Raw genomic sequence first — 12,167 nt, 5'->3', positions numbered from 1 at the left:
CGCGGCCTGCTCGCACCCGCGCTGACAAAACACATTTCCATGGGGATCCCACGGAATTCCTGCCAACACCGACCATCCCAGACAGAATTCCACGCCGCTGGGATTTAATCAGGGAGCAAATGCTCCGTGGGAGCATCTCCCAAGGGCATTCCTTGGCTGTGACGGGCACGAGCCGCCCTCACGCTCCTGCCTGGGAGCTCTTGGATATATTTAACTGACAAGATGCTGAAAAACCCAGCAAGGAGAACACAGGAGTGATTTGGACAGGATTCACAGGTTTGCAGTATCCAGATGGAACACACAACTCCTCCAAGAACGTGAATATCATGTATTTTTTCCTTTTTTCTTTCTTTTTTTTTTTTAATTTTTTTGGAGCAAATTAATGTGGGCCACCAGCCAGGCTGTGTCAAGAGGAACGTTCACATAAGGGAAGCAGTCACAGCACGACCCTTTGTCCCAAAAAACCATCGCTGTACTTCCCACTCTGCTGGGTTTAGGACAAAGGAGGTCACCAGGTTCCTACCTGGCACCAAAATCCCAAGAATCTGCTGGTCCTGGTGTCCTCCACCAGGAATTTCATCTTCTCCTTCAGATGCCTGGAAACAAAAACATATGTGCCAAAAAAAAACCAAAAAACAAAAAAACCAAACAAAAAAAAAAAAAAAAAAAACCAAACCAAACCCTAAAGCATTAATGAAAACTGGATGCTGCTTCTTGTTACTTTCTAAATTTGAGATATAACAGGAACACCGAAAAATGTGCAAAGGAATGTTCTTCCCCCTCCACTCAACACAACAAGCTTTTCCCTGCTAGTTTGCAGCACCATCCCTGCTCCATAAAAACACAATAAAATCACTGGGAGAAACACTAGAAGAGATTGACAGAGTAAAACAAGAACAAAGTATAAACCCAGAAGCATCAAGAATAAGCCCTTAAGTCTCTTCTTCCTAATCTTCCCAATGATCTCCTCCACTGCTCTGTTTTATTACCTCTCAGAAGGGTTTTAGCTTTAATATGGATTGGAATTACTGGGGAAAGGAAACATTTTAAACATTTAGGCATCCTAACTCTTTCAAGAGAGGTTTCTTAACCTTTAATCCTCCTTCCTCCGCCCGCGGGCCACGCAATATGCGGGGCAAAAGGTCAGGAACGTGGACAAAGGCAATAATCTGAGTCTAACCCACTTTTCTGTGACCCAGGCAATCAGCAGCCAGTGCACAAACACACAGCATGGGCTTTTGCTGCAAAAAAAATGGGTTTAAAGCACTGCGTGGAGAAGGGCTGGAAGGGCTGGAGAGGGGCACGGGCAGCAGAGGGGTCACAAAGCCATCAGATGGTTTGGGTTGGAATCCTAAGGTCCATTGAAGGGTAGGGACAACTTCCACTCTCCCAGGCTGCTCCGACCTGGCTTTGGACACTTCCAAGGATCCAGGGGCAGCCCCAGCTGCTCTGGGCACCGTGTGCCACAGCTGGCACTCTCCTAAGAGTTCAGGGTTGGCCAAGCAGCTCTTTGGCTGATCTGAATTGATTCTTTCCCCCTTTTCCTCACCCCTGGGGTGTTTTTGGGGTGATCAGTGTGTTATGATCAGCTCTGCCCCGCTGTCCCCAGCCCTGGAGCTCCTTAGGAGCTACAGCTGTCACAGCCTGCTGAGGGATGTGTGGCCTTGGCTGGGGTGCCTGTCACAGCCCTGTCACTGCTGTGCACCCAGGGGTCTCATCTGGCTTTTAGGATGGTTCCTGGCAGCTTGCAAATCAAACAGCAACAGCAAAATCAGCTCCAGATCCCCCCCCCGGGCTGAGCAGCTCCATGAAATCCTTGCCGCTGCCACCATAAATATTCAGGAGGTGCCCCAGGGAGCTGTGCCTTCATTTCCTCTGCCCTGTCACTGGCAGGGTGACAGCTCTGGAGCCACAGACACTGCCCCAGCATCCTCGGGAAGTCTGGAGGGACAGCAATGCTCGCAGCAGGCAGCGATGTGCTACAAAAGAGAAGTCACAGCCCACAGCCACCCTGCCTCGGTGACCTTTCCAAATCCGCTCACTTCATCAGCTCTACAGAGCCCAGACTAACGAGTTCATTTTTTTTTTTTTCCACAAGTTCATTCACTCCCAAAAGGCTCCCAAAGGAACAGGGAAATAGCTGCAGCCTCTGGTGTAGCCAGAGCCCAAGCTGGGTCCCGGGGGGGGGAGCTGAAGGCAGCTCCCCCGCGGAAAAAAGTGAAAAAAAATGAAAAAAATTACCAAGACAGAAAAAAGGAAAGTTTTAAAAGAGATTCAGCCCTTCTGCTGCTTTTCCACACCAAACTGATTCACTCAGCTAAACATTCAGCCCCGAGGCTTTCTTCCCTCAAATTGATTCACTCCAAAAGTTGTTTTATTCAGGGCAGAAAGGACGGGCAAAGCCAGGAGGCTCCTTTTTCCTTTCTATTCAGCTGAGCTGGGGCTGCTCCCAGAGGATGCTGAGTTTTGGGGTGATGAAATGATGTTCTCACCATCACCTCAGGGCTCTCCTTGGTCCCTGTGTGGAGAAACCTCTCCTGAGCTCCCAGCTCTTCATCCCCAGAGCTGGTGATGAGCGACTTTGGAGGGAGATGAATAAAGATGTGAATTTGAATATTCAAGTACACAGAGATGTGTTGATGCTGCCTTTTGTTAGACACAGCAGACACTGATTTGTACCTTCTGTCAAAGCTGAAGATTTGGGAGACAGCACAAAATGTTGGGTCTGCTGTGTGGAAAAAAAAAACCCTAAAAATTCAAGAAAATCATGTGAACATTGCTGCATCTCTGGGTTTTTGTGGTTCACCTACAAGTTGGAAGGAAATATTAATTCAAGTCCAGCTAAATGATCCTGGGGCTCTCAAAGTTGTGCATCAGTCTGGGACCTAAGTGGAATTTAAAATTAAAAAAAAATTCAGCAGGGGATCAGCAAAATGGACCAGGAATGATCCCATTTCTCCTGATCAGTATTGATTTATCCCAGAGGAAAATACTGATTTATCCCACAGATTAACTCCTCTGATTTTCCTTTTTTCACTCGTTTGGAAGACCCTGACAACTAAAAACGCAAACAACGTGCACCAAACAAGCTTTTGGCTGCTCTTTGCAGGCTGAAATCTGACGTGCAGGATGGGAACCCACAGCATTTCATGGCTCCATCACACAGACAGGGAATCGCAGCAAACTTCCCTCTCCCTTTGATCATCTCACGGGTCTCATCTGTTCCTATCAGAACTTTTGAAGAGGAATGTCTGATGTTTCCTTCTGAAGTCGATGTGAGAAAGTGAAGAGCCTTTATTTTAAGGTACCTTTAGAAAGGAGGAGGTTGACACATGCAAAATGCAGTTTTCACTCCTTTGTTTGAGTCATTCCAACACACACAAAAAAGAATCTGTCAGTGACAAGTCAGGAGGTTGTTTGTTATTCCTGAACTGGTAAAAAAGAGAATATTAAACCCACCAGGAACGTGGTCTGGAAATTCCACTGTTCCTTACTCTTCCTGAAGGATAAAGAAGTGTTGTGCCATGGAATGAGGTAAATCAACAAAAAAGCAAATTAGGAACAAGAGTTTGGGGACAGAATTAGGTAACAGCATCTAACCAGGTTTGTCAGCAGAAGGGTTTTGTTCTCCACAGTAAAAATGCTCTCGAGTTAAGAGGTTTAATTTTAACTATCTGACAGAGCAAAATGCAGCAATTGGAATAATTATTTACCTGATGACTCCACCCAAGGCCTCTCTACAGCAATAATTTTATCCCCAAGTACCAGGCAGAATCCATGGAGCTCACACCTGGATTCTGCCTCCCTCAGTGACTCAGAGGGGGAGATATCTGGGAATTCCTAATATGGAATACCTCCCAATGGGAATTTTTATCCCAGTTTTCACTAAAGGCATTGGAAAGTGTTCCATAAACTTTATGGAGCTCTGGATGTGGGTAAGGAGGATCCTGATGAGGCTTTGCAAGAAGATTTTCTGGGCTGTGTCCTGAAATTCTGGGGACTCTGACCTCCCTTTTCACAGAGCTGAGTTAAGATTTGCTCCTAAAACATGGGGCAAAAGAGGAATATTGAGGGATTTTCAGCACCCCTGCCATGGCATGGCAGCATGCTGCACAACGAGTGACTCCCTCAAACTTCCAGCCAGGAGGTTTGGTCAAACCCCATAAATTTGGACAGAAAGGGCCTCCAACTGTCCTGCCTCACACGTCAAGAGAGACATTTTATCACAACATCCATCAGCCAGCCCAGCTCCTCCGAGTGGGAAGTTCTGTGATTTCTGCTCTCACATTCTGCCAGATGCTGGGCTCTTTCATTCCCTGCCAGACAGGAACAGCCTCATAACTCACAGGCAGCCCACGATGCCATAAACCTCTTTGTGAGACACGCTCCCCATCCGTGAGGGTTAAAAAATACGACCCCGTCTATTAAAAAAAAAAAACAATAAATGAGGAATCTGGTGGAATAAGTAGCCCATTAGGCATGGCACTGGGTTTTAGCTGGAATTCTGCCTCCTCAGATTTTCTAACACTTCCCAGATGGATAAAGAGTGACCAAAAATAGAAGCAGCCTATAAAAAGCTGATTTTGATCCAGTTCTGAGGGGAACCTTTCTCCTTACCTGGCACCCAGCACATCTGGCACCCAGAGCCTGGAATGGCACATCCCAGAGCAGATGGAGGGCTCAGGACCACCAGCACCTGGAGCATTCCAGGCTGCCAAGCCTGGTGTCTCTGCCACCAGCAGATCCCGAGAGAGAGCTCCACGTCCTCCTGCTCCCCATGGATCTCTCCATCCAAGAGCTGGGATCTCAGGAAAATGCAGACCCGATCAAACCAGTCCTTGTCCCAGTTCAGCTTCAGGCTGCACCAAATTCAGCTCACATTAAACTTAATCCAGACTATTTCTGGCCTCCAGCTTTGGTGAGAGCCTCAGCACTAAATTATTGACACCTAAATTCCACACATTCCCAGATTTGAGATTTGCCACCAAATTCAGATCACATGAAACTTAATCCAGACTATTTCTGGCCTCCAGCTTTGGTGAGAGCCTCAGCACTAAATTATTGGCACCTAAATTCCATAAATTTGGAGTGGGACCAGTTGTAAATAGAAATATCTCCCAAAACACCCAACCTGCAATCATTCCCTGTTCCCCACAGGCCGTGTTGGATGTGGCAGCATCCCTGAGGTGCTGCTGGAAGGAACCTGAGGAAAAAGGGGTTGGGAATCTCCTCACTCACCCCACATGAGCAACAAGGAGCAGGTCATGCTTCCCAGGAAAAATATTCCTGTTTAATCCCTACCAAGGAAATTCTAAAGCTTTTAAAACTCGATTTCTCTGTTTGAAACCAAACTGAGGCGAATTACTGTCTGCCTCAACCTCAGATCCATCTGGATGATCCTGCATCAGGGCTCCTGTTGGAAGGATGTCCCTGGAAATGGCTCATCCCAGTTTAGGAAGGTTGAGAAAATTCTCTCTTTGGTGAAAAACTGGGAGCTTACAGATACAGGGGAGGCTGTGCTGGTAAAGGATTCCCAGTAAACCCGCAGTAAAGCAGAGTCAAAGCCAAGCAGTTTGCTGGGAAAAGGCCTTTCCTGTCCTTCTGGTGAACATTCCAGCGGGCAGGGACACGCAGGAGATAAAGGAGGAAATCCCTTTCAGGTTCACAGCAATCCATCCAGGGGGGGAATGTCTTCCCAAAAAGAAAACAAATCATGCAAAGACTTATCTGGTGTAATTGCACCGCTCCCCTAAAAGCCTCTTTTCCCAGTGGTAGCCAGCAAATCTCTGGAAATGCCAGAAGAAAGGGATTGTTCATATAAACACATCCATTTCCAGGGGAAGTTTACTCTTCCTATAGCCAGAGGATGTTTATTTTGTGGAAAAGAGCACGGTTAAAACCTTTCCTCCCTTCTCCTCCATCCCTGGCACTCAGGAGCAGCCATTCCTCATTCCCGAGGTTTAGCAGGTCAAGGCAAGGGGGAGCCCCAGTGGAAACGTGAGGAAAAATAAATACAAGGAATAAAATGGATAAACAAAATAGCTGAGCTGGAGTGAGGATGCTAAAAATTCCCTGGCTGGGGCAGTGACAAAGGATGGCTGAGAACTGTCAGCTCTGTGGGGTGATCCTAAATATCCCCTGGACCACAGGCTGGCATCCCAGCCCCTCTGCTGCCCTTTGGAATGTGGCTGGAATGCCGGGGAGGCCGGGAATGCTCCGTGCCTGATGTGCTTCCAGCAGCTTTCAGAGATGCAAAATCAATGGCAACGATTTGAACTCGGGTTTAACAAAGTCCTAATGAAGTTTAATGGGTGCCATTAGGAAAATTGGGAGCACCAGCACAATCCATCATTGCACAGATAAATGGGCAATGGGAATAAAGAATATCTGGGGGGGTTTTTAGCACTACTTAACCAGCATCTTCTGTATCCAAAGGGAAAACCACCAGGGAAAATTCCTAAAATTCAAGCTATTGTTTCAAGTCCCTGCTTGTTGTACTGCTGCAACTTTTTCTGCTTTCAGACTTGGCAGCTGCAGCCAGCTCTGTTTTCTGGGCTGTTTCTAAGGCCTGCTTTCCCAGCTTTCTGAAAATCTTCTTCCCTTTACTATTTCCCACAGTTCCCAGGCTGGAACTGGGAATAAAACCAGCAACCACCCCCACAAAGGATGAAACCCTGGTTTGGGGCTTCCAGTCCAATTCCAGGACCTCATCCTGGGGTTTTGAAGACTCCAAGGATGGAGTTTGCACAGCTTCTCTGGGTTCCTGGAAGAGCTGAGAGGAAGCAGCTGAAAATTCACTTTCTGCTTGTCTCGGGCACCAAAGCAGCTTCTCAGGAATGGTTGGAAAAGCTGAAAATTCACTTTCTGCTTGTCTCGGGCACCAAAGCAGCTTCTCAGGGGCACCTCTGGCTCCTCTGCTTCCAGAGCAGGGAATCCAGCAGGTCTGGGCATGGAAGGAGAATCCCAGATGAGCTCTGGAGTTCAGTGTTCAGGCAGAGGGTGCTGGTGACTGGGAAAGTTCCAAAGTTCTGAGGCTCCTCCTGGTGCTGGTCAAGGTGCCAAGAGGAGATCACTGTCCCAAAGAGAGAACCCTGGAATCATGGAATGGTTTGGGTTGGAAAGGAGCTTAAAGCTCATCCCATTCCATGGCAGGGACACCCCGCACTGCCCCAGGCTGCTCCAGCCTGGCCTTGGACATTCCAGGGATCCAGGGGCAGCCCCAGCTGCTCTGGGAATTCCCAATTCCCAATCTCCCACCCATCCCTGCCCTCTGGCAGTGGGAGCCATTCCCTGGCTCCTGTCCCTCCATCCTTGTCCCCAGTCCCTCTCCAGCTCTCCTGGAGCCCCTTCAGGCCCTGCCAGGGGCTCTGAGGTTTTTCCAGAGCCTTCTCCTCTCCAGGCTGGACACTCCCAGCTCTCCCAGCCTTTCCCTCTGATCATCTCCATGGTCTCCTCTGGACTCTCCAGCAGCTCCACGTCCTTTCCATGCTGGAGATCCCTGAGGAATAAAATCATCTCAGTAACAACAGGAAAAAACAGCAAAACCTGGGCATGAACTTCAGCTTTCAGCTCCAGGTTTTGGACACCGAGGAGTTTCCCCAAACTGAAGCCACGTGGGTTTTTCCAAAAAGGCTTTCCAAGGAGGAATTAGGAACCCTGTCGTGTGCATCTCTCCCTCAAACTGAGAGCAGCAATCTCCAAGGGAAGAATTTAATCAAAGCCAGCTGCTAATTACTTTCCTGACACCAGGGGAGAAGGATGCTGGCATCCAAAAGATCTGGAAGATTTTTTTCCTTATTAATATTTGATAAATCTGTAATTGGATCGTTTGATTCCGCAGTCTCCTTTGAATAGGAACTTTATTGAAACGAATCTTTAGGAATTCAGGCCACAAACTTGAGGGGCTGATAACTCATGGATTGATTGGAGTATCTGGAAGTGGCAGCCCTGGAGAGGAGATAAATTGGGATTGCCTAAGGACAAGTCAATACAGGCTGGATTTAATCCACAGTGCTTCCTATTAGAGGACATGAATTACATTCTTTAAAGAGTTAAAGTTAAATTTCTCTGATTTCTCATATTTTTTTTTTCCCCTGAAGTTCAGAGATTCCACATGAATATTTAATTCAAAAGCAAACGGGAATTAAGCGTGCTAACATTGAATTAATAAGAGTTGAGTGGCATCCAATAGTGAGCAAATGTGCTCACGAAAAAGTCCAAAAATTGAAATTGCAACATTAGAGCTACTTAATACATCACATTGTTTAGGAATGGAAAACAAAAATTTCCTCTTGATCCTGATAAAATAAAGCCAAGACTTTATTAAATGCAGTAAGAACATTGTAAGGCTGAATATTACTGCCCTGGCCACAAACCCAAAGTCCTGCTCTGATTTTGAACTATGGAAACCTCTGGCACTGGTTTATGTTAATAAATTTCTGCTAATAAACCACTGACAAAGCAAAATAAATGTGCAGAAACCTCTGGTTTAGAAGGAAAATAAATTCAAGGCCTTGTGCAAAGTCACTGAGGGATGGGAACGCCCAAACTTTTATTTGGGAGAGATTAAAGTTCATTTTTCTTCACCAGCAACACTGCCTGGGACAGTGAAGAAATGGCAAAAAATGAGAAATACTTTAATCCTTGGGGCTGTGACCATTCCCTGGGGAGCTTTTCCATTAAAAAATCAACAAAATCAACAAGGAGAGAAGCCATTGAAGCAGGTTTAAAATATTTTTATTCCTATTTTGTAGAAGTTATTTGAGGTATTGCCCTTGAAGTCACAGTTTTGTGGCAGAAGCGCCACTGATGCTCCCCATTCCAGCGAACACCTGGCTTTGCACTTTTCCTTAGAGAAATCACCCTTTCAATTCCCTTTTCCCCTTTTTCTCCCCATTTTCCACTTTTTGGATCCTCGGCAATGATGAGGGCGATGAGGGCGGCTGACGCTCCGCGACTGCCCCCTGGTGCTCCGCGCGAGAACAGCACCCACGGCCGCCCTTCTCCGCCCCTCACACGGGGCAACACCGCCTTGGGAGCACCGAGGAGACACCGCAGCCCGTCCACGACCGATCCCGGCCTCGCCACGATCGATCCCGGCCCCGCCGATCCCACGGGAACCTCCCCGGCCCCGCCGGCCCCGCCGCCATCACCGCCTCCCCCTCACGGCCCCCACCGCCCCTCCCGCAGCCCTGAGCAACCGAACGCCGAGCGGCGGATTCCGCACGGTGCCTCGCCGCGCCCATCGAGGTATCGGCGGATCGACTGGCTCGGCCTGGAGGCGCGCGGCGAGGGCGGGGCGGGGGCGGGTGGGCGCCGCCATTTTGCAGGAAGAGGTGAGGGGGGCCGGGGGCTCCTTTTGCTTTTCCTCTTTTCCCGTTTCCTTCTCCCATTTTCCCGTTTCCTTCTCCCCCTTCCCGTCAGCTTCCGCTGCCTGTCCGCGGCAGCGCCGCTGCTGGGAGGCGGGGAGGCCGTGCGGGGCGTGAGGGGGCTCCGGGGCTGGGGAGTTCTTCTCTTCCCTTTCCCCTTCCCTTCCCTTTCCCCGTCCCCTTTCTGTTCTCTGCCCTCTTCCGTTCTCTTTCGCAGGGGTGTCCGGGCCTGTCAGCGAGGGGAGAGCAGCGTCTGCCATGGCCAATGTGAGTGAGTGACGGCAGAGCTTGCGGATATCCCGGGAACAGCGCAGTTGAGGATTAAATGCAATTACGAACAGGTTTGGGTGGGGAAGAAAAAACCTTAAAAATAATTTAATTCCGTGGGCAGGGACAACTCCCGGTGTGCTCCAAGGCTTGAACGCTTGCAGGGGTTCAGAGGCAGCCACAGAACCTCAGGGGGAAGAATTTCTCCCCAAAATCCCAATGCAGCCCCCCTCCGCTTTGAACACCCCAGCAATAATGAAGTCATTAAGGATTAAATCCATTTTTTCTGTGCTCAGGCACAGAGGAATTCCCTGTTTCGGAGCACTCAGCTGATTTCGGCAGCATAAATCACCTTTTATCGATTGTTTTTATTGCTCCCGCCGCGGGGACATGAATAATTCATTGCTTCCCTCGCTGGTGTCACGCCAGGTGTGTCAATATTTGCATGAGTGAGCTGTAATTAGCGACATCTCCCTGTTAAGTCAGGCTGATAATAAGGAAAAATTCTCTTTTCTGCTAATTACATGTTGGCTGTAATTGTTTACATCTGTTTATAACATCATCATCATCATCATCGTGCAGAAATTAATTCCAGTAGCGATTTGATGTGATAAAGAAAAAGGATTTGAGTGGAATCAGATTTTTGTTGTGCTACAGGAACCTTTTAAAGCTGTTTTAGAAGGAGATAGCTCCAGGCTTGAGCTGGAAATAATTGATTTAAGTCATGCATTAAATGTGTCTTGAAGCATTTGAGTTTTTTTTATAATTTGGTGGAAATTATTTTGTGTTTACTCAGAAGAGCTGGATGAAAAACTGCCTTAGGTCCTGATGCTTTAAATACAATTTTTGCATTAAATATCCAAATAGCACCATTTATTCTCTTCTTTTAAAAGTAAATTACTTCTGAAAGTGCCTCTTTTGATGTAAAATTGCATGAATTTTTCTAGAATCAAAGCTGCAGCTCTTGGGGAAAATCCTTTTGTGTTATTTTCTCAAAAGAATTGTTATTCCTCACCTGAAAAGTTGAATTTTCCAAAAACCTCCCACACCGTGGCAGGTGGGATTTGTGTTTTCCAGGAGATAAGCATGGAGACAATCCCTATCCATAATTCAATTTAAACTGTGGGGTTTCTGTGGTGCTATTTTAAATTTTCAGGGCTTTTTTCTTTGCTTGGAACAACAAAACACAAAAAATAACAATAAAATATTTCTACAACTTGATGTTACAGCTGGCCACAATTCAAATTTCAATATAATTATTGAGGGAGGATTTTTCTAGTGACTCACAGAGCAGCATTTAAATGATTCTTTGGATTTTTAGTATGAAATTATTATTTTATTTTATTCTTAAATTTATTTTTTTTACTCCTCAGGTGCTCTGTAACAGAGCAAGATTGGTCACCTACCTCCCAGGCTTTTATTCCTTGCTCAGAAGAGTTGGGAATGCCAAGGCTTTTTCCACTGCAGGATCTTCTGGCTCAGATGAGCCTCACGTGGCTGCTGCACCTCCTGATTTATGTAACAAAAAGCAAATTTATTCCCTTGAAATCCCAATTTGGAAGTGGGATTTTTGACTTGGTAGAGGAGAAAAATCAAATTTATGAAAAAAAAAAGCCAATTTAGATAAAAAATGCACATTTAGAAAAAAGAAAAAGCAAATTTGTTCCCTTGAAATCTGAATTCAGAATGGGGATTTTTGACTTGGTAGAAGAAACAAAGCCTATTTAAGGAAAAAAAAAAGCACATTTAAGGAAAACACATATAGAAAAAAGTAAATTTATTCCCTTGAAATCAGAATTTAGAAGTGGGATTTTTGACTTGGTAGAAAAGAAAAAGCAAATTTAAGAAGAAAAAGGAAATTTAAGAATTAAAAGCCCATTTGTAAGAAAGAAAAAGCAAATTTTTTCCCTTGAAATCCAAGTTTTGGAAGAGAGATTTTTGACTTGGTAGAAAAGCAAATTTATGAAGAAAAAGCACATTTAGAAAAAACAAAAAGCAAATTTATTCCCTTGAAATCCCAATTTGGAAGTGAGATTTTTGACTTGGTAGAAGGGAAAAAAGTAAATTTCAGAACAAAAAGCAAATTTAAGTAGAAAAAAAGCAAATTTATTCCCTGAAAATCTGAATTTGACTTGATTGAAAAGAAAAGCAAATTTAAGAAGAAAAAGCACATTTGGAAAAAAAGAAAAAGTAAATTTATTCCCTTGAAATCCCAGATTTGAAGTGGGATTTTTGACCTGTGCATTGCTGATGTTTGTGATCAAATCCTTGTGTGGCAGAGGGGTTTCCCTGCTGGTTTGGGGATTTCCAGACCATTTTTGGGGTTTCCCTGACCGGTTTTGGGGTTTCCCTGACTGGTTTTGGAGATTTCTTGACAGGTTTTGGGCTGTCCTGACCATTTTTGGGGTTCTGTGACCATTTTTGGGGTCCCCTGACCATTTTTGAAGTTTCCCTGAGCGGTTTTGGGCTTTCCCTGAGTGGTTTTGGGATTTCCCGACCATTTTTGGGGTTTCCCAGACCAATTTTGGGATT

The 12,167-nt window shown here is 46.1% G+C and overlaps 1 protein-coding gene across 1 annotated transcript in view; it reads left to right on the top strand.

Moving 5' to 3' along the window:
- The first annotated feature begins 9,288 nt into the window (after positions 1 to 9,288).
- MMADHC (metabolism of cobalamin associated D) overlaps positions 9,289 to 12,167 on the top strand; it is an 11,573-nt gene continuing 8,694 nt past the window's right edge. The window contains exons 1-3 of the mRNA XM_041467307.1: positions 9,289 to 9,335; positions 9,586 to 9,635; positions 11,009 to 11,153. Coding sequence (XP_041323241.1) covers positions 9,627 to 9,635; positions 11,009 to 11,153 — 154 coding nt within the window. The 5' untranslated portion in view covers positions 9,289 to 9,335; positions 9,586 to 9,626. The remainder of the gene's footprint in view (positions 9,336 to 9,585; positions 9,636 to 11,008; positions 11,154 to 12,167) is intronic.

Source organism: Pyrgilauda ruficollis, unplaced genomic scaffold, assembly GCF_017590135.1.
Source record: "Pyrgilauda ruficollis isolate IOZ18807 unplaced genomic scaffold, ASM1759013v1 scaffold205, whole genome shotgun sequence".
NCBI classification, from domain to species: Eukaryota; Metazoa; Chordata; class Aves; order Passeriformes; family Passeridae; genus Pyrgilauda; species Pyrgilauda ruficollis.
This window is presented reverse-complemented; position numbering and strand designations above follow the sequence as displayed.